The following is a 23,208-nucleotide window of genomic DNA, read 5'->3' as shown; positions in this document are numbered from 1 at the left end:
TGTGGTATATTGTTTTAAGTGGTTTAGATTTGCTTACGATGCTATTAAATGAACATTATTTGTTATTGAAGGTGGAAGATTGTAGATGCTGTATTCTCTCTTCATCATAATTTATTGTTTAGGTGTAATAGCGAAGTTATGCCCCTCACTGAGAGTGTTCGTAACCTCTTCTGTAAGCACTAGTGATGATAAATTTACAATCATGTGATCTCTGTGAAGTTGCAGTTTGAGATTAGTACATCGACTTTATTGCAGGATTTCAAATTTCTTTAGGTGCCTACTTTTAACTTTTGTGAATTCTTTTTTAGCTGAAACTTCAGAGATGTGATATAGGACAGTCCACAGTTTAAAATTCACTATGATAAATATGTTGTCAGTTGAATGAACCTCCCACAGTGAGTCTGCTGACTCCATGGAGGGAGTGATGATAATAATGATAGTAATAATTTTGTATGTCTGATATTCCTTTTTAATATGCTGTTTAGATCCTGATCAAGGATCAGCTTTTTCTTTATATCAGATGCCTTCTCTGATGATTCGAAAAATGCTTCCACCTTCTTCTTCTTTGGGATCACGGGCACAAATTAGTCTCATTATCTAGTTCACCATTTAGATGTTTGCTCACATCATTGTATTGATATTGACTGCCTTTTATGAAGATTATCCTCATATTTAGTGTTGAATGCTATAGCTACTGTTTCCTTTTCTTTATCACTGTTGCCTGAATATAATGTCTTGTTTTTTTTTTATTTAGAATTTCACTTTTTCCCCCCCCTGGTAATGCTATTTTTGTTGATCTGGTAATTCTTCTGTTGGTTCCATTTCTTTTCTGTTGACTCCATTTCTTTTCTGTTGACACTTCTTTTGTTGATGATGCCTGTCTTGACTGGTAATGTTAAGTTGAAGTCTGTTCCAGAGACTGAAACACAGTCCCATTCAACATCACAAGTCAAGATAGGCATAATCAACAAAAGAAGTGCCAACAGAAAAGAAATGGAACCGACAGAAGAATTAAAAAGAGAGAACAGACTTATCTGTCTATTTCTTTTATGTGGAATATTGTATCACTATATATATCTAATCAGTTATATTTAGAACTATTTTGGATACAATAATTGAAATATCAAAACAAAACAGATTCAACTTCTTAGTCTACAGAAAACCAACTAACATAAATCAGGGCTGACAGTGCATACAACAGAAACAAAATACCAAGTGGAATGGCAACTGACTGAAATGGTCCTCATTGATTTCCATTTTTACTCAAGAGCATTCAAATAATCACCTGAAATGATGAAGCATCCTCTACAAACAAAAAATGACAAACAGTAGTTAAATACAAAGTAGAATGTGAACAGAGGATTGATTTGAAACAGTGAGAGGTGCATGGTTATATACAATGTATATGACACAATGCAAAGGCATAACTAAGAAGATGTTTATATTAGTATGTATTATTAATTAAAACTTTAATTATTTGTAATTAAAATAAGACTCTTCCATATCTTTGATATTGAGAGGCAGTCATTCTGATTCAAGTTTGGATGATGAAGTAATTCTTCAGCACCAGAGGCGTAGTGAGGCTATGGCCAATGTGGCCCTGGCCATATGTGCAAAAATTGAGATTTTTAAAGTTTTTTTTTAGAACGCCGCAATTTTCTTTCCTGGCCATAGGCACCAAAATTTCTCGTGACGTCTCTGTTCAACGCTTTCTTTAAATGTTTGAATTTATAGCAACAACAATGGAGTAAGCATGTTTCCGACCATAGAATACTGTAGTCTGAATATATTCAATGTTTTGCAAGGTCTGATTTCTCAGATATCCTATTGATGACATACAACTGGTGTTCTTGTATTCTTTTTTCCACTGGACATTCAAGTTGTCCAAAATATGAAAAATGATAGTTACATGAAACTTGATAGATTTCAAGAAGAGCAAGAGGAGATTATTTATGTTTTGAAGATGGGAAACATGATAGTTTATTGATCAGCATAAATGTAGCTACTAGATTGTGCTTCTTAAGAATTCTAGAAATTGGTTCTGAGATACCAGAAATGTATGGGATAAGGACTCTACATACTGTTTTCTTCTGGCTTCTCAGACTGGACCACACAACATCTTTTGGATTACTATATTTCTAGCTGAAATAACAAAGCATTTTATTACACATGATTAAAGTTTTAATTAAAATACAGTTAATAATATAATGTCTCCTCAAGTTATGCCTTTGCATTGTGTCATATATAATATCATGCGGCTCTCACTGATTCAAACTAATCCATTTTTCATGTTCTACTTTGCATTAAACTGCTGTTTGCCAGTAATTGAATAATAAAGTAAAGTAATAATGACCTGTAATTTTCAGTCTGAAATATATTGCCTTTGAATAAATATTATTCACTTATTTCCTTGTATTTGCATGTGAATTGAATAAAGTAAATCAACATGTGTCACCATATTTATTTTCAGCATTTTGAAGAGTGATGTATAAAAAAGGCAGCATTTAATAGCCCTCTTAGGGTGGAGAATCACATTGGAAATAACAGTAATGGTTTTGAGAATATGTGGTGTGAGATAGATGTTTATAAGACAAGATATAAATGGGTTGTTGCTATAGACCAAGAAATGTGCTGTGTAACCGATGGTGGAAGGTTACAAGTGGAGTTCTTCACGGTTGAGTACTGGGACCATTATGGTTTGGTTTTTATGTCAATGATATTGTCACAGGACTACAGGAAGATATTCAGTTGTTTGCAGATGATATGAAACTTGGGAGTGTCATTAATATTAGTACCAATGTTTTGACTCTTCAAGAGAATTTGAATAAGCTGGAAAGAGCTAGAAAAGTGAGAAAATGAATGGATGGTTTGGTTTTTATGTCAATGATATTGTCACAGGACTACAGGAAGATATTCAGTTGTTTGCAGATGATAGGAAACTTGGGAGTGTCATTAATATTAGTACCAATGTTTTGACTCTTCAAGAGAATTTGAATAAGCTGGAAAGAGCTAGAAAAGTGAGAAAATGAATGGAGATATCAATTTAGTGCAACTGAATGTAAGGTTTTGAACTTGGGGATTGACAGATTGGATGCTTCATACTCACTTGGTGGATTTATGTTGGAAGAAGTGGAGGAAACAAGGGATCTTTCTATGATTGTAGATAGAAATTTAAATTTCAGAAGACATATGGCATTTCATAGATTTGCTGTATTCTTAAGGAGGACATTGACCATGAGAGATAAAAAATGTGGTGGTCCCATTGTATAAGGCTTTGATCAGACCATATCTGGATTTCTGTGCTCAGATCTGATCACAGGATTTGAAGGGGATGAATTAACCTTGGAGAAGGTGGAGAGGAAGATAACAAATATTATATCAAGATTGTACAAAGTTGATTATGAGGCGAGACAGAGCATGCAGACTACAGTTTGGTGGATAGAATACAAAGGGGGGGGGGGGGTATATGATCGAGAAATTTAAGTTGCTGAAGGGTTGTTATCATATTAACACTGGGAAGATTTTTCATATGGTAGAACAAGGGGAAGGAATATGGACAAGGGAACATCCCTGGAAGCTACAAAAGGAAATAGTGATTAAAACGATAAGAAGGAAGTTTTTTGCATAGAGAATGATAGTAGCATGAAATGCATTACCTGAGAAGCTGGTGAAATTGCAAATGGTGGATGAGTTGAAGGAGTGGTACAATAGACTATGTATTGCCCTCCCACAATGAGTCTTGTGACTCTATGAAGATCAAGATAATAATAAATCCTACAATATCATCATGTGGTCATTTCCTTTTGAAAAAAAAATTTTAAGTGCTTAAATAATGATAATGTTATTAAAATAATTATTATGATTATTATTTTAATGTTTGCATACAATGTTTAAACTCAATTTATCTTATCCTAGAAGAAACATAAAGTATGATTTTTGGTTGGTTTCCAACCAACCAAATATAACCCGAAGATTACATATGGTAAAGGCAAGTGTTACAGTGTTCACCCATACACGGGTGGTCTGAAAAGTTCTCGGCCTTGACTATAGGTGGTAACACTATCAGCAAGATTTTTTTTTCCAAGTTGGTACATCTTTCATAAGCATCCATGTGAAATTGCAAGTCATTCTATCAAGTAGTTCGTTTTACAGCTGTCTGAAGCAAAAGTGTTGTCTGTATCCCTTGAAATGGATAAAATTGAGTATCGTGTAGTTATAAAATTCTTTGTAAAAGAAAGTTTAACGCCAAAAGAAATTCATTCAAAGTTCTTAAAAGTTTATGGGCACTCTTCTCCTTCATTTTCGACAATTAAGAAATGGGTATATTTAGGATATATTTTGCATGAAGAATTGCGAATTAAAAAGCTTTGTGCAAGATGGGTGTGCCATGCTTGCTCACAGCAGATCAAAAACACACTTGCATGAAAATATCTGAACAATGTTTGAATCGTTTTAACAAGAATAATAAAACTGATTTTGTGCGTTGATTTGTTATTATGGATGAGACTTGGATTCACCATTACACACCAGAATCCAGACAGCAGTCAAAACAGTGGACAGAAGCCGGTTGTTCAGCACCAAAGAAGACAAGGTCAGTTCTGTCAGCAGGAAAGGTCATGGCATCGGTGTTTTGGGATGCTAAAGGCATTTTGTTTATTAATTATCTTGAAAAGGGTAAAACAATAACTGGGGAATATTATTCCAATCTTTTAACCAGACTAGACGAAAAAATTCATGAGAAAAGACCTGGTTTGCAAAAGAAAAAAATCATTTTTCATCAGGACAATGCACCTGCCCACAAAGGTGTTTTGGCAGTGGGAAAATTAAGGGATCTGCACTATGAATTGTTGGAATGTCCACCCTATTCCCCAGATTTGGCTCCCTCTGACTTCTATCTCTTCCCAAAACTAAAACTTTTCCTCGCTGGTCAGTGTTTTTCTTCGAATCAAGAGGTGATTGCAGCTGTAGAGGGGTATTTTGCAGATCTTACTGAGAACCACTACAGGGACAGGATAATGGTGCTGGAGCATTGCTGGAATAAATGTATTAGTCTTAAGGGAGATAATGTTGAAAAATAAAAATAATTTTGAAATTATAAATTTGTGTTTTCATTGTTAAGCCGAGAACTTTTCATACCACCCTTACTAGATGAGTCATTTACTCTCAGTCGATAAAGTGCAAGTTTCAATGTGCCTGAAAATACACCACAACTGAAAATAAAAATTAAGTTTCACATGATATAATAATTGCAAAATATCACCGAGTACCAGATATGGTCTATAGTCTATATACAATAGAACAGCTTGTAAAGAACTCAGTGAGTCTGATATTGGTTTTCTTTAATGTGCAGAAGTGCAAGCAGTATAGACTTCAGCTCAGCTGCATAATTACATGCAAATCCTGACTTACATAACCTCAAATTTATACAAAAAATTTCTGAAAAATTTTACTTAACTAGGTTACTCCCATGAAACATAACAGCAGTCATCTGCAAGGCAGACTACCTGTTCTGGTTTATGCACACAACTTTATAGTCTCATTCTGTTTACTGCTGAACACAGACATGCTGTACATTTGTATTCATATCAGTTTACTCATTTTTAGTGTTTGAATATGCTACGATCAAGTACAATCATGATTGGAAAAAGGATGAGAAGTGGAAAAAAGAACATGTCTAAATGCACCAAAACTGATCTAGAGATGAAAATGAAACTTATAAAGAAATTAAAAGAAATACCATAGTCCCCCCCCCCCCTTATCTGCAGTTTCAGTTATCTGCAATCTACTGTTACGTCTTCGCCTTCCCTAGTTTTCCTTTATTTTCTTTTATTGTTTCTTTCTTTCCTTTACTTCTATCTTTAGTTTTATATCTTAAGATTACTTGTACCAGAAGTTAGCTTCCGACAAATTTATTTATTTTAGATCGACTGCGCCAGCCGGTAACTAGTTCCTGATACTTAAGCTCACTCTACTAACTATCTTGACAATATTATTTAACATTGGGAACACGTGGTGTGCAGTCGCGGCTCCCCTTTTTTATCTTACATCAAATGTCTCTCCCCCCCCACTTACACAGGTTCGAACTTTTATAAGTGGTAAGTCAGGCTCAAAAAACAGAACGTACAAACTTTGATTTAAAATAATGCATTTTAATACTACTAAAAATCTACAGGAAATCATCATCATCATCATCATCATCAAATTCCTGCCATGTACCCTCAAGGGGGTGTACAGGATATGATAGTACTACATGAAAAAAATTACATCATTATTAATTTCCTATCGACAGTTTTCCTCCAAATCAGTCTGTTACTTGTCACGACTCCAACATTATCAGATCTTATATTTCTATCATCTAAAGCACTTTGTACCGTATCAATCCACCTATATCTTGATCTTCCTCTGGGTTGTTTTGCTGCCAACCTGGCAGAGAACACTTGTTTTGCTAATCTTTCCTTGCCCATTCTGTTTAAGTGACCATACCACCTGAGATTAGCTCTGCTAACACATTCCTGGATGCTGAAAATGTCAAATTCTTTCCTAATATCCTCGTTTTTAATATGATATTGCCATTGATGCCATCTGTTCACGCCGATAATCTTTCTCAGGACTCTCATATCTGTGGTCTCTAGTCTTTGGTCAAGTGTTTTACTTCTGACCCGGCTCTCAGATCCATAAGTTAAAACTGGTTTGAACACTGTCTTGTATACAGCTAATTTAGTGTTCCGACTAATTTCTCTCTTATTCCATATGAATCTATCAATTGACTGCCTACCATACCAGCTTTGTTGATTCTGTTGTCTATTTCCATATTTAATTTACCATCTTCAGTAAAAATCGTGCCTAAGTAGCTGAAATGTTTTACTTGTTCCACAGATTCCCCGTTCACAACACAGTTGACATTTTCAACAATTCTACCTATTTTCATTGTCTGTCTTTTTAATGCTGACCTTCATACCATATCTATTACAACAGTTATTCAATTTAGTCAGGGAATCTCGCAAACTTGTAGCAGATTTATGTAGAAGTATAACATCGTCTGCATAAAGCAAAGAGCTGACATTAACATCTCCAATTCTGATATCACGTTTAATACCACTTTCCTTCATAATGTGATCCATATAGATAATGAATAACAGAGGGGGATAATGTACATCCTTGTCTCACACCAGATTTAACATTAAATCATCTTCCTGTACTTCCGTCAATTCTGACTGCTGACTTACAACTCAAATAAAGACTAAGTATTGCTTGATATAATGCCCCATTGACACCATATAACTGTAGCGTATTGAATAGCTTCTCTCTTGGAAACTTGTCATATGCCTTTTCCAAATCGACAAAACTGAAATACAGGTCTTTGTTATATTCCCATGCTTTCTCGACTATTTGTCGTAAAGTGAAGATCTGATCCTGACAGCCTCTGTTTGACCTGAATCCAGCTTGTTCTTCACCAAGCTTTTCTTCAGCAATTCTTCTTAACCGTTTCTCAAGTATACTTGCATAGATCTTGCCAGGAACACTCAGTAGGAAAATACCTCTGTAATTCTCACATGCAGTTTTATTTCCCTTTTTATATATGGGTACTATTAGAGCTCTACTCCAATCATCGGGAATTCGTCCCTCTGTCCAGGCTTTCTGAACTATGCAGTGCAGCCACTGTAAGACTTATACCTCCATACTTCAGCATTTCTGGTCGAATATCATCTAATATTGCTGCCTTTCCACATTTCAAGCCTTTGATGGCTTTTTCTACTTCAAGTATGGATATGTATTCCTGACTGCATGCCTGGTCAGTGTTTTTTTACCACTGTGCTGTCATCACTGCTTGTTTCATTTAGCAGTTTTTCAAAGTAATTACTCCATACTTCAAGGATGTCTTTTTCTCCCGTTTTCATGTCACCTTTATCATCTCTAATTCCTTTTACAGCACTCTTTCCTCCATTCTTAAGCTTCTTCAACAACCTCCAGAATATTTTGCCACCCTCTTGATATTTATTTTCTATATTCTTGCCAAAGTCCTCCAATGACTTTTGTTTAGCTAGTTTTACACAGTGTTTAGCATTCTTGTATATGTCTCTATATTCTCTAAGAGCACAAGCTGACTTATTTGACAGGAACTTTTGATATGCTTTCCTTCTTTTCCTTCACTGCCTCGTTAACTTCCTGTGTCCACCAGGGAGTTCTGATTTTTTTTATCCTTGCAGACAACCTCACCACATGCCTCTCTGGCAGAATCAATCAATGTTTTCTTCAGAGTTTGCCACTGAATCTCCAAGGTTTGATTCCTGTTCTCAAACTCTTTCATTTTTTCTTCAATAATCTTTGTGTATTTTAGTCTACTGTTCACATCTGAGAGCTGCTCAACTTTTATTCACTTTAAAACTTTCTTACTTCTTTCCAATATGAAATTCAATTTTATCCTGCTCAAGACTAAATAGTGATCGCCTCCAATTTCAAATCCTCTGTACACTCTGGTGTCCTGCACCAGGGAGAAAACATCACTATCAACAATAACATAGTCAATGAGACTTTTCTTATTCCTAGCCTCTTCTCTCCATGTGAATTTGTGCATATTTTTATGTTGGAACATGGTGTTAGTAATAACCAGTCCATGTCCTGAGCAGAAATCCAACAGATATTTGCCATTACTATTAGCTTTGCTCTTTGCTTTTTTTTTTTTTTTTTGCCATTACTACAGGAAATCATGTAATAATAATATAAAAGGAATAAGTTCATGGACAAATGCTCACGCAACTGCAATAAGCTCACTCAATCCCTCTCACATACTTCTTAATATGCAGGCCCATACAATTATATTCCAGGAGCATCAGTTAATTAATCTTATTTCCGTGGTTTGTGTGAAGATTAAATGATACTCCAGTTGTTATGCAAGCTTTGGCAATACAAAGTTAGTTAAATTACACATGATATGTTCACTCAGTTTTATCGATTACTATTTTTGTTAAAAAAAACTCCTTGCTATAAATCTTATACAAGTCACAAGCTTAATGTACAGAGCAGTGCCTTCATTCATTGTATCTCATATAATAAATCATCTCTTAACTGTTCCACTATAGTTTCACTCGAACACAAAATTACAAATTACAACAGGAAGGTCCTATCAAGACATTCAGACCAAAAATGGATCTTCTAGTTGGGTTGAGGAGGGCTATGCTTAAAGTTCTCCTCCTTTTTGCTCTCTCTGGTTTTACAGCACTTGATAATATATATAGGGTAAAAGATATGCACCTTACCTGCTATTTTCCTTAGCGAAATGGTTCCTTTGTTTTAGATCTGGTCCTTCCTCGGATGTTGCAAAATTTCCTTGTCGCTCCGCTGTCTATCTCTATTCATATTTTTCTTTCCGAAGTGTGGCTCCTTCGCTATTGTCACATTGGCAGAAAACTCACCAATGGACCTGTCTGCTGGTTCCCTGTTGTTCAGTTTGACGTCCTGTACGTATCGGGTCCCACAGCAACGTGGAAAATTGCTGGACACCGGCGACAAGCTTCCTCAATGCCTTCGAACTGGAACACAGAAAAATGTAGAAGCAAGAGAGGGTTTGAAGTGTGCACCGCTCCTTATATCTCAACGGCGAGTGCCCTCACTCTCTGTCTACGTCACTCACTCAGCCATCTTTGATTCGTCAGATAACAATGTGGTCATATCCTTTTCTCGACGGAACTGTATTGCAGGGGTTACCGAATGACTTTTCGGGTTTTCTGCTGTGTCATGGACTATTGCATAGTGATCAGACCTTCTGCTGATTGGTTAACATAATTTTCCCTGTATTGGGTATGATTCTAAAACAGTATTTGGATTACACTACAAGAATATTATCAATTAAGTTAATATACCTTTCAATTACAAGTTATTTATTACCTCTCTGCCTCTGCTCTTGAGAGTTTAAGCATATCTTTATGTTAAGATACTATTTTCTCATGTTGTGTCTGAAACAAATGGCTGACTTATAGTGGGCCAGTTATTTCCGACACAACACTACCCTGGTTCAAAAATATTAAATGGAAAATTCCAGAAATTAACAGCTTTTAATTATATGGGCAAAGTGTATATTAGATCCAACATTATTTCAAAGCCAAATGTTTATAGAAACTATGAAAGTTTCGTAAGTTGACCTGACAGCTTACGAGAATACAATCCTCAGCATCCATTGCCTTAGCTTTCACTACTTAAAAGATATGAGTGCTGCCCAAACATCCATGTATATTTGCCTTTTATTAGTGCATAGTACTAATAAAAGGCAAATATATAGATGCTTGAGATACACAGGTGAAGTAGAACATTAAAACATGAATGTAAAAACTTTCAAATCACTTCTGGTCTTCAATAAGCAAGGTTAATGATGCTCTGACATTGAACAATGGAATTCATTTACACCTAAAGGCATTTACGAATACCCACATCCACAGTGCAGCTTTCATAGTTTCTACAAACATTCAGCTTTGAAATAATGTTGGATTTAATATTCACTTTGCCTGTATAATTTTACATCGACGAAATGAAGCCTTATGCATCATCCTTTAGTAATTACTTTTATGCCCCAACAGAGAGTTCACTTATGAAAAATACATTTCTTTGACATTTCAATTTCCTTAGCACTGAACAAGTTTTGCTATCTTAAGGTTTCTGCTTTAGGAGAGTATTTTGAGATCCAGGGGTTGGTGTTTTCTGGCATGGCCTCTTTCAGGGCAGTGTCTGTGAATGCTTTTCCCTAGAATATGATCAATTATGCTCAGTGGGAGCCTACCACTGCTGAGTGAAATTATCCTTTGGGTCACTTGTTGAGTTAAGCGTGATCTGCGGGATCATGTAGCATTTGGAGAAACTACCTGTACTTACATAGTGAGAGTGCTGTTCAGCATCTGGGGATTTGGGTCCATTGGGATGGCCTGCATTGAAGTTGCCTCGTCAAATACTTTTTCATGGAATATGAGCATTTCTGCTCAGTGGTAGGGTGAGCCTGTCACTCAGCAGAGCCACCACTGAGTTAAATGATCCTTCAGGTCACTCATTGTTCAGTGATCTGAAGGATCGCCAGAGTTTTTGGAGAGCTGATCACTGCATATAAATAGGCCTCGTCTCTGAGAAGAACCAGTCAGTTTGAATCAGCTGTCAGCCCAGTGGAACCTTTATCAAATGCACTAATAAAAGGCAAATATGTGGATGCTTGGGCAGCGCTCATGTCTTTTAAGTAGTGCAAGCTAAGGCAACTCGTGGATGCTGAGGATTGTAGTCTCGTAAGCTAAGCTGTCAAGTCAGGTTACAAAACTTTCATAGTTTCTACATACATTCGGCTTTGAAATAATGTTGGATCCAGTATTCACTTTTCCTATGTAATTTTACATCATTGAAATGAAGCGTTATGGTTCTTTCTTTTAGTAATAAACAATTTATAAGTTTTGAATTGTATGCCATTCTGAGTAACGTGATGAAATTGTGCACCATCCCTCCCAGAATGTGATTCACCCATTTGTCCAGTATATCCACACTATACCAAATACGCTACACACCCATTACTTACTTAGTAGCCATCTGAAAATATTAAGTGGAAAATTTCAGAAATAAACAATTCATAAATTTTAAATTGCATGCCATTCTGAGTAGTTATCAGATTGGCTGTCGCAATATCACAGTGTTTGTGTTCAAGTAACCCTTATTTTACTTAATAATCGCCTCAGTGCACAAGAATAGCGATGCTGGCAGTTCGGATATGCCAAAGAGAAGCTGTGAAATGCTTCCTTTTAAGTGAAAAGATGAAAGTTCTCGACTTCATAAAATAGTAAATAATAATAATAAAAAAACGTATGCTAATATTGCTAAGATTCCATTCACATTCAGATAACTTTTATTTCAGTATGTTGTTATAACTGTTCTATTTTATTATTAGTTATTGTTGTTAATCTCTTACTGTGCATAATTTATAAATTAAATTTTATCATAGGTATGTATGTATAGGAAGAAACATATATATATATATATATATATAGGGTTCGGTACTATTCGCAGATTCGTGTATCTGTGGAGGATCTTGGAATGTATCCCCTGCAGATGGAGAGGATATGTTCATCTTTCACCATCAGTAGCAAATTCATCTGTGAGGGATTCTACCTGTATAAAGGAACATGGTTTAGGATCTGTCTTGTTAAAGTCAAAAATGATGACAAAAAATAGCATTCTGGTGCTATTTATGACGTAAAAAAAACTCCAAGACCCGAGCTTATCCATACATCTGTCAAAATACTGTTGATTACTGTTTTGTCAGCTGCAAACATTGTAAATTCATTATCATTGATCCTAATTATATTTGACTTTTGTATTCCTGTTTTACCTCCCCAAAAAAAGTATGCTGTGGTCCTGTAATATGTGCAGAAATGATTTATGTTACTTTTAGATAAATTGCAATAATTGATTCAGTTGCTGTATTTTTCAAGCATCAGAAATATCTTCTGAGACAGGACTTGAACTACATAATGTGAATAGATGCTTATTAAGCCACAGAATTCAACAGACCAGGATGAAAAATTTATCTTCTAGTACATTATCAGGTAATCTTTTCTCATCAATTTTTATATAATTAAATACTGGATTAATTTAAATTCCATTTTCATCACATCCTAACCATAGTGCTTTCTGAAGTTGTTGTGATTTTGTTGTTATTATTATTATTACAACATGACACCTCCAAGGAGTCCAATGACTGATCATGGGAGGACAATCTACTCTGCTACACATCTTGTCATCTCCTCTACTACTTAATTCTTCAACTATAAACAGCAACACTACTACTGTTAATGCCATCCACCACCCACTGTGAACAAAAATAACAGCGGTATTTTTTCTCTGTAAATTGCTAGTGTTCTCATGGCTGATTCTCATCACAGTGAGCGGAATCTTTGGTCTTTTCCAACTGAAAGTTGCAATGCTCTGTTGCTGTTCTTCCAGTTGAGCTCTGGAAGTGCTGTATTTACTCATCGGCCTGTTCTGGCCTTAGAAGTCATCATTGAATCTCTTTAGAGGACCTTCTGGTTTTCTGTGTTTACTGTATTAACTATTTTTATTTTAAATGCATGCAGCTTTCTTCAACTAGATAATTGGCTTTTTTTTTTTTAAAGTTTGAATTCTATCCACAGAATCTTAAAGGATTAGTTAATCCACAAACCCTAGAGATACAGGTGAAATAGAACATTAAACATAAATGTAAAAACTGTCAAACCACTTCTGGTCTTCAATAAACAAGGTTAATGATGCTCTCGCATTGAACAATAGAATTCATTTATACCTAAAGGCATTTACAAATACCCATGTCCATAGTGAGATTGTGAACTTCATGCTCTGAATAGAATGCAGGTAAACTATCAAGTCACTCAACTAGACCAGCAGAGCTGGTTAGTGAAATTTACTAATCTTATGTAATAACAATCTCATTCTAGTGGCTATGATCATAACTTGTGATATGTCACAGGAGTATGTTTTGATGCTATTTTTGTTAACTTATCATTGAATTTTAGAAAAGTTTAAATGAAGACAATGATTCGAAGTATGCTTCATTCTGACAAATAGTTTTATTTCCATTTTTACAGATGGTTACTGTGAGCTCTACTCCAATCATCTAGAATTTGAGTTTCTGTGACAAGGCCTTCTGATTGATGCATTGTGTCTACTATATAGCCTTTTGAAAGTCTTCCCACTTGGTTATACTATAAATTAAAGATGTCACAAAATTATATTCGTGATTTAATCCTTTAATCCAAGTGTAAGCAAACAAAGTTTGTGCGTAAAGTAACTTCACAACTGGGCAACTCATATATAGAGACTAATGACTTCACATCACTTGCCTTTGTATCCCATAATGCAAAGCACAAATCCTAAGCATGTATGATGCTATGCATTATGGGGCCATCATCCAGACCAGTTTTGGCCTTTGTTGAGGACTCATCAGTGGGACCAAACCCAGAAGTGATTCCAAAGTTGAAGTAATGCAGAAGTCATATTTCCATATACAAGTAGCCAAAAGGTGTCTCACCTATTTACTAAATTACTCTGGATTAGAGATAGATGTTGACAGTATTTCCACATGATTATACTACAAATTAAAGATGACAAGAAATTATATAAGTTTTAAAAGAGGTAAACCGTGAGTAGACATAACTATACATAATAAATAATGGAAAAACTCGCGTAGAAATATTATTTAATAGTATAATTTTCGCCTGTGTGTCACAGGCATCTTCAGTACAATTAGGCACAAAAATTAAACACTAACTGACAATTCCAAAAAGCGCCACCTAAGTAGCTGGTGTAAGATAACTAAAAAGGTCAATAACTTTCCTAAAAATAAAAAAAATAAAAAAATAATAAAAAATTTAATACAATAAAAAGTTAGGAAAGATTAGCTGATTTGTAAAGTACTATCTCCCATAAAGGGGATAGATGTAAGCCGTCGGATCTGTTTAAGTTAGGAGAATGAAGTAGAGTTTCACATGCTTCTTTATAAAGGCGTTCCATGAGAAACTGACTTTTGTGAAGAACTCTTGTCTTTCTCCAGTGAACTCTGTGTCTAGTGAAGATGGCATGTTCTGCAAGTCCAGACTTTTCAGGTTTAAAGTATTCAATATAAGATTGGTGTTCTTCTAGCCGAATGGAGGCAGATCTTCCCGTTTGTCCGAAATAATATAATCCTTTTGTTCTACAGACGATCTTTTACAGAAAGAAATACGATATATAACTTCTTCCTTTCTATCTAATGGCTATAAGAATTGCTTCATTAAAAGAACTTTGAGTAGATTTAATATGTCTCCCTCTTCAAACACAGAGGAAATAACGCGCATTACCATCCCTTATATACAAGGCATCAGTGAACGTATAGCAAAAATTTTAAAACCACTGAATATTTTTGTTGCCTTTCGACCGTTTAGAAAAATCTCCACCTTTCTCGCTTCTCCAAAGGACAAGCTTCCACATCTTAATCATCCAGGTGTCTACCAGATTCCGTGCTCTTGTGGATTATGTTATTTCGGACAAACGGGAAGATCTGCCTCCATTCGGCTAGAAGAACACCAATCTTATATTGAATACTTTAAACCTGAAAAGTCTGGACTTGCAGAACATGCGATCTTCACTATACACAGAGTTCATTGGAGAAAGACAAGAGTTCTTCACAAAAGTCAGTTTCTCATGGAACGCCTTTATAAAGAAACATGTGAAACTCTACTTCATTCTCCTAACTTAAACAGATCCGACGGCTTACGTCTATCCCCTTTATGGGAGATAGTACTTTACAAATCAGCTAATCTTTCCTAACTTTTTATTGTATTAATTTTTTTTTTTTTTTTTTTTTTTTTTTTTAGGAAAGTTATTGACCTTTTTAGTTATCTTACACCAGCTACTTAGGTGGCGCTTTTTGGAATTGTCAGTTAGTGTTTAATTTTTGTGCCTAATTGTACTGAAGATGCCTGTGACACACAGGCGAAAATTATACTATTAAATAATATTTCTACGTGAGTTTTTCCGTTATTTATTATGTAAAGAAATTATATATTTACTGTAATCCTTTATCCAAGTGTAAGCACACAAAGTTTGCTTTGTTTGCTTACAAGGCTCCCATTGATGAGACCTCAATAAAGGTCAAAACCAGTCTGGGTAGTGACCCTTCCCATAATGCACAGCATTATACATGTCAGTAAAGATATGTGCTTTACATTATGAGACACCAACGCAAGTGATGTGAAGTCATTAGCCTCTATATACGAGTTGCCTAGTCGTGAAGTTACTTTATGTGCAAACTTTGTTTGCTTACATTTGGATCAAGGATTAAACCAAGAATATAATTTTTTGGCATCTTTAATTTATATATAATCTTTATACTGCCATATTTGAGTATTACCAGGCAATCTGCTAATCTATAATCTGCTCCAGCTGTTTTTCAATGTATTACATTTTGATGGGTTTTTCTCTCTCAAGGATTGAAATGTACTGTAGATCGCATTCGTCTTGAATGTTTCTACCACAGTTTTCTTTGATTATCTGATTTCGTAATCTTTCAAATTAATCACTCCAAACATTCGGAATATCTTTATCTTCGGTTTTGATATTACAGTGCGATTCCTTTTACCTTACTCTTTCCTTCATTTTGAAGTTTTTTTCAATAACCTCCATCATTCTGCATTCGTCCTGGTCTTCATATGGCTTTATTCATAGTTTAGCTCCCTTATGCTTTTCTCAGTATATTTTTTAGTGGTATCTGCTTCATGCTCCCTTCTTTTCCAGGCCTGTGCTTCTTGTATCCACCATAAAGTTCATATTTTCTAACTGTACTAACAACTTGCACTGATTCTCAAGCTAAATCATTCAATTTTTTCTTTAGAGTTTGCCACTGAGACTGCAAGGTTGGTTTCTAGTTTTCAAACTCTTTCATGTTATTTATTTATTTTTAATAGTAATATTTGTCCTATTTCAAATCCCTTGTATACTTTTGTATTGTGAACCAGTTTGAAGGTGTCACTGATAACATAATCAATGAAATGTTTCTTTTTTGTTGTTTATTTAATTTGTTTTCTTTTTTTACATATCTGATCTATGTAAAAAATACTGGTCTTTGTGAAAATTACAAAAAAGAAAGAAGAAAAAAAAATTTTTTAATGAAAAAGTCCTTAGCCTGCCCACAGTACTGATGTATTATAGATTCCCAACCCTTTATGGGCAGGAAACACATAAAAGAACTCATGATTCAGTTCCTACCTGTCTCTTTTTTTTTTTTATCTCCAACAAGCACCTTCTCTTCCTTAGTAGAACCTGCTGTAGGACCATAGCCACCACTGAGTTTCATTGTTTAATTCCCTGTTTTGATGTTTGCCCCATCACTTTAATTAATATTGACTGCCACTGTACGTAGATACATCATTTGATTACAGGAATAAGAAACAAAAACTATCTGATACACTCATGAGCAGTTGAATTAGAGATACCTGCCTAGTAGCGGGTAGCACCCCCTTATGCCTTGATGACGGCGGCGATGTGCTGTGGCATGGACTCCACAAGGCACCGGAAGCGTTGGGGAGCCAAACTGCACAGCCTCCCACAATGCACGGAGATTGGTCGGAGCAGGGTTCAGGGCACGTATATATCTCTCTCGACAGCATCCCAGATGTGTTCAATAGTATTGAGGTCAGGGGACTAGCCAAGCATCCTCATGTCCGTGGAGTGTTCATCCACCCACTCGGCCACAATTCGGGCACGGTGGGCCGGTGCATTGTCTTGCTGTAGGTACAGGTCTCCTGCAGGGTGTTGTAGGCACAGAAATGGATGCACATGATCTGACAGCAGGTAGATGTACCAGGGGACCCATTTCATCCCACGTAAACAGTCTTTATATGAGGATACCACCACCGGCCTGAACTGTACCCTGCTGGCACGAGGGATCCATCGCTTCATGTGCTTGGCGACACACTCATACCCTGCCAACGTGTACCTCAACTCATCAGTCCAGGCGACCTTTTTCCATGCGTCGAGGGTCCAATGGTGGTGTTCCTGCGCCCATGCTAATCATCGTGCCTTGTGACATATGGTGAGCAGAGATGCTTCTGGATGGTGTGGCTGCTCACACGTCGTTGTTGTCCAGCATTGATTTGGCGAGTGATCTGCGGCACTGTGGCCCGTCTATCTGCTGTTACCATCTGATCTAGCTGACAGCATCCCCTGTCATCAACACATTGTACACCACAGCAGTTTTCCCTGGCAGCTGTGGTTTTATCCGATTCTATGTACTCACGGTACACTATTGACACAGTGGCCCGTGAAAAACCCAGTGCCTGCACGACTTCGGAGATAGAGTGACCCATATGTCTGGCTCCGACTATCTAGCTGCGATTGAATTCATTGAGATCTCGAGTCTTCTCCCTTAGGAAGGTTAGCAGGATCTCTTTGAAACATCAGCAACACTTAGAAAAACAGCTGCAATGAACAATATTGGGAGGGGGGGGTTGCTAATTTTAACGCCTCAGAAAACACTCAGCTATTCTAGAGATGCACTATCAAAATGGGATCCCTTTGATGTTTCAGATGAGGATATAATGTTGAAAGTTTAAGGATCAAGGAGTGACAAGTGTGAGATGCAGCCTGTCTAGGGATTGTCACCTGATTCCAATCAGTAACAGCATCCTTACGTTTTGATACACACAAACCTCTAGTATTGGTAAATGCAAGACATTGCATTTGTTAGGCTCTATATCTCTAATCCAGTAAGATTCTTAAAATGTCAGCAATATGGATCTGATCAAAATGTTTTACATGGCTCCACCACCTATGATGATGTAAAACTGTGAGGGAGACCTGTTGCCATACATTCCATGGCAGCAGGTGGAAAAATTAAAAAGAACTACAAAAGATAAAACTGAACAAAATATCTATCAAAAATACAAAGAGGAAATTTGCCACTACACCCTTCACAAGGAAGGGTGTAGTGGTTAACTTCCTCTTTGCATTCTTGATAGATATTTTGTTCAGTTTTATCTTTTAACTTTATGATCATGAGGAAGTGCTCATGATCATAAAGTTCAGATATGAAATTATTGGATGGTGAAGTGTGTTAGTTGCCTGATCTATTATAGTCTCACTCCTGAAATGATCCTGCTCATGGCAAAGTCACTATCCTAGTGGGCAAATGTGTGCTCATTTCCAGCATCTCCAGCTTAATACTACTTTGGAGATGGTATATTTTCCTCTCAGGGGATTTCTTATTACAGTGTGTTCCATTTATTTACCACTTGGTTCTGAGTTAGATTGATCTCGATAATCTTATTCTGCAACGTCTTCAAGTCCATATTTCTTATCTGTTAATTTCATGGAGATGAATAAACAAAGTTGTATGTTTGTGCATATATCTAACAATAATAAAATTTCTCTTCTAAATAATGGTTGCAATACTGCCTTCTGTGTGTGTGTGCGCCTGTCATCCATTCGTATTCTGGAATAGATCTTGCAATCTATTCTGGAATAGATTGCAAGATCCCCTGTCATTCTTCTGTTGTTCATGTGGGATGTTGAGGGAACATGTGGAAGCAGTGGTTTTCCTGCGATTTGCACTATACCCTCATAGGAACCATATTCTTCACACAGCAACAACTGCAGTTCCAAACAAAAATGACAGATTAATGACAGATTCCAAACAAAACCTGAATAAAAATGACAGATTAATGACAGATTCCAAACAAAACCTGAACAAAAATGACAGATTAACCATTCCAAGAATGTGGAGGACCCATCTGCAACCCTTATAGCAACCAGAACAAGTCCAGAAGAAAATCTCAATACAAAAGGACTTTAGAAATGTTAAATGTAGTTCTGTTTTTAATTTATTTTTAAACTTATCTGTTTTTTAAATTTTAATTTTTTAATCATCAAATTCCTGATATATACCCTCAAGGAGTGTACAGGATATGATAGTACTACATGAAAAATTTACATCATTACTAACTTCCTATCTACAATTTTCCTCCAAATCAGTCTGTTACTTGTCAAGACTCCAATATTATCAGGTCTTATATTTCTGTCTTCTAAGGCACTTTTTACTATATACTGTATCAATCCACCTAATCTTGAAAGTTTATTGAAAGTTTATTTTTCACTAAAAGATTAAACTAAATTTATTAAACCACCTAATCTTTCCTCTCCCATTCTGTTTAAGTGACCATACCACCTGAGATTAGCTCTGCTAATGCATTCCTGGATGCTGACAATGTTAAGTTCTTTCCTAATATCCTCATTTTTAATATGATATTGCCATTGATGCCATCTGTTCACGCCTCTAATCTTTCTCAGGACTCTCATATCTGCAGTCTCTAGTCTTTGGTCAAGTTTTATTTGTAACCAGCTCTCAGATTCATAAGTTAAAATTGGTTTGAACACCGTCTTGTATGCAGCTAATGTGTTTTGGCTAATTTCTTTCTTATTCCATATAAATTTATTCAGTTGACTTCTCACCATGCCAGCTTTGTCGATTCTGTTGTTTATTTCCATATTTAATTTACCATCCTCACTAAAAATCATGCCTAAGTAGCTGAAATGTTTTACTTGTTCTATAGGTTCTCCATTCACAATGCAGTTGATATTTTCAATGTTTCTGCCTATTTTCATTGTCTTTGTCATTTTAATGCTGACCTTCATACCATATCTATTACAACAGTTATTCAATTCAGTCAGGGAATCTTGCAGACTTGTAGCAGATTTATTTAGAAGTATAACATCATCCACATAAAGCAAAGAGCTGACATTAACATCTCCAATTTTGATATCAGGTTTAATACCACTTTCCTTCATAATGTGATCCATATAGATAATGAATAACAGAGGGGACAATGTACATCCTTGTCTAACACCAGATTTAGCATTAAACCATCTTCATGTACTTCCTTCAATTCTATCTGCTGACTTACAACTCAAATAAAAACTAAGTATTACTTGATATAATGCCCCATTAGCACCATATAACAGTAGCATTTTGAATAGCTTCTCTCTCTTGGCACCTCATCATATGCCTTTTCCATATCGACAAAACTTAAATACAGATCTTTGTTATATTCCCATGATTTCTCAACTATCTGTCGTAAAGTGAAAATCGGACCCTGACAGCCTCTATTTGACCTGAATCCAGCTTGTTCTTCACCAAGCTTTTCTTCCGCAATTCTTCTCAACCGTTTCTCAAGTATACTTCATAGATCTTGCTAGGAATACTCAGTAGGGAAATACCTCTGTAATTCTCACATTCAGTTTTATTTTCCTTTTTATATATGAGTACTATTAGAGCTCTACTCCAATCATTGGGAATTCGTCCCTCTGTCCAGGCTTTCTGAACCATGCAGTCCAGCCACTGTAAGACTTTAATACCACTATACTAAAGCATTTCTGGTCGAATATCATCTGCTCCTGCTTCCTTTACACATTTCAGGCTTTTGATGACTTTTTCTATTTCAAGTATGAATATGTATTCCTGATTGCATGCCTGGACAGTGTTTTTTACCACTGTGCTATCATCACTGCTTGTTTCATTTAGCAATTTTTAGAAGTAATTACTCCATACTTCAAGATATCTTTTTCTCTTGTTTTCGTGTCACCTTTATCATCTCTAATTCCTTTTATAGCACTCCTTCCTTCATTTCTTAGCTCTTTCAACAACCTCCAGACTTGCCACCTTCTTGATATTTATTTTCCATATTCTTACCAAAGTCCTCCTATGACTTTTGCTTTGCCAGTTTTACACGGTGTTTAGCTTTCTTACATTTGTCTCTGTATTCTCTAAGAGCACAAGCTGACTTATTTGCCAGGAACTTTTGATATGCTTTCTTCTTTTCCTTCACTGCCTCTTTAACTTCCTGTATCTACCGTGGAGTTCTGATTTTTCTATCCTTGCAGACAACCTCACCACATGCTTCTCTGACTGAATCAATCAGTGTTTTCTTCAGGGCTTGCCACTGAATCTCCAAGGTTTGGTTCCTGTTCTCAAACTCTTTCATTTTTTCTTGAATAATGTTCGTGTATTTTAGTCTACAGTTCACATCTGAGAGCTGATCAACTTTTATACGCTTTAAAAGCTTTCTTACATGTTATTTTCAATATGAAATTCAATTTTATCCTGCTCAAGACTAAATAGTGATCGCTTCCAATTTCAAATCCTCTGTACACTCTGGTGTCCTGCACCAGGGAGAAAACATCACTATCAACAATAACATAGTCAATGAGACTTTTCTTATTCCTTGCCTCTTCTCTCCATTTGAATTTTTTCACTTTTTTATATTGGAACATTGTGTTAGTAATAATCAGTCCATGTGCTTTGCAGAAATCCAACAGGTATTTGCCATTATTATTAGCTTTGCTCTTTTCTCCAAATTTTCCCAAAATATTTTTGTATGTCTGATATTCATTTCCTACTCTGCTATTTAGATCCCGAACAAGAACCAACTTTTCCTTTTTCATTTTGCCAGTTGCTTTCTCTAAAGCCTTTTTTCTAAAGCCTTTTTTCTGTGCCTATGGTCCCACAGAAGGTTCTACCTTGGTAGAACCTTCTGTGGGACCATAGGCACAAATAAGTCTCATTGTCCAGTTCCTCATTCTCATAACTGCCCACATCACTCTACTTGAGACTGACTACCATTCAAGAAGATTAGCCTCGTATTTAGTGTTGAATACTATGACTACTCCTTCTTTTCCTTTATCTATAATTTTTTTTTAATATTATTAATTTAATTTTTCCACAAGAGGTTAGGCTAGGTAAAAGATTAATGAACAGTTAGATTCAATTATCTTTGTATAGCGCAGTAGCATGTAGCTTGATTCTTATGTATTTTCCTGATGACCTCAATACTGAGGTCGAAATGTTAAATGTTACTTTCCTAATATTAAGTAATTATTTTATTTTAACACATGTGTTGTGTGTCTCCATAAATTCCTAACTATGAACTATCCAAAAGTATGTTGGAACTCTGTCTTGCAGGAAAGAAAAAAAAAATGAAGACAGATCATAGGGTATATTTTGGAGATACCATATCTCAAATCTCTTAAATTTGCTTGGTACAAAGCACATTATGTTAGATGTCATAGTCAGAAATAATCATAGATCGAATTTACATTATCTACCACTTATACAACCATTATAAAGCCTGTATGGGATAAGATGGAAATAGTACATCTCTTGTTTGACATGGACTAGAGCTGTACAATCACCCATTCTTTAAAGTTGATGTAAAAATAAAACTCTTTTACTCCCTCATGTCAGTGCAGTGGAGTGTAATGATATCCATTACCAGATCATAAAACATCATCCACCATCATCAGTGGTTCTCCTTCTCTTGCTGTACAGTAGATTTACCGAGGAGGAAGTCCTGGATTCATGACATGAGTGGATTATCACTGCCATCGAAAACCAGGAAAAGATGCAACACAGACATCCAGTTACCAACCTAATAACATAGTCAATGAGATTTTGCTTATTCCTTGCCTCTTCCTGACCAGTTGTCTTAGTGAGATAATGGAGAAAATGGTGAGTGCCGGATTTCTGTGGTATTTATAAAAGGAATGATCCCCTCTCTATCTCTCCAACACATAGTGTGGCTTTTGTAGATTCATTCAACATTGACCTGTTTGGTTTCCATGTATTCATTGGCCATCATCAGATGCCATGTGGTTACTTCATTT

General features: G+C 35.9%; 1 protein-coding gene across 2 annotated transcripts in view; it reads left to right on the top strand.

The window, feature by feature from the left end:
* The window catches only part of rictor (rapamycin-insensitive companion of Tor), a 955,009-nt gene that overhangs the window by 816,351 nt on the left and 115,450 nt on the right, over positions 1–23,208 (top strand). For both annotated transcript variants that reach the window (XM_090406113.1, XM_090406114.1), the window contains exon 28: positions 12,456–12,569. In XM_090406113.1, coding sequence (XP_090262239.1) covers positions 12,456–12,569 — 114 coding nt within the window. The remainder of the gene's footprint in view (positions 1–12,455; positions 12,570–23,208) is intronic.

Source organism: Typopeltis vanoorti, chromosome 16 (genome assembly GCF_054136105.1).
Source record: "Typopeltis vanoorti isolate ZY-2024b chromosome 16, IOZ_Tvanoo_1.0, whole genome shotgun sequence".
NCBI classification, from domain to species: domain Eukaryota; kingdom Metazoa; phylum Arthropoda; class Arachnida; order Uropygi; family Thelyphonidae; genus Typopeltis; species Typopeltis vanoorti.
The sequence above is the reverse complement of the archived record's forward strand: the minus strand, read 5'-3'. Positions and strand labels throughout refer to the sequence as shown.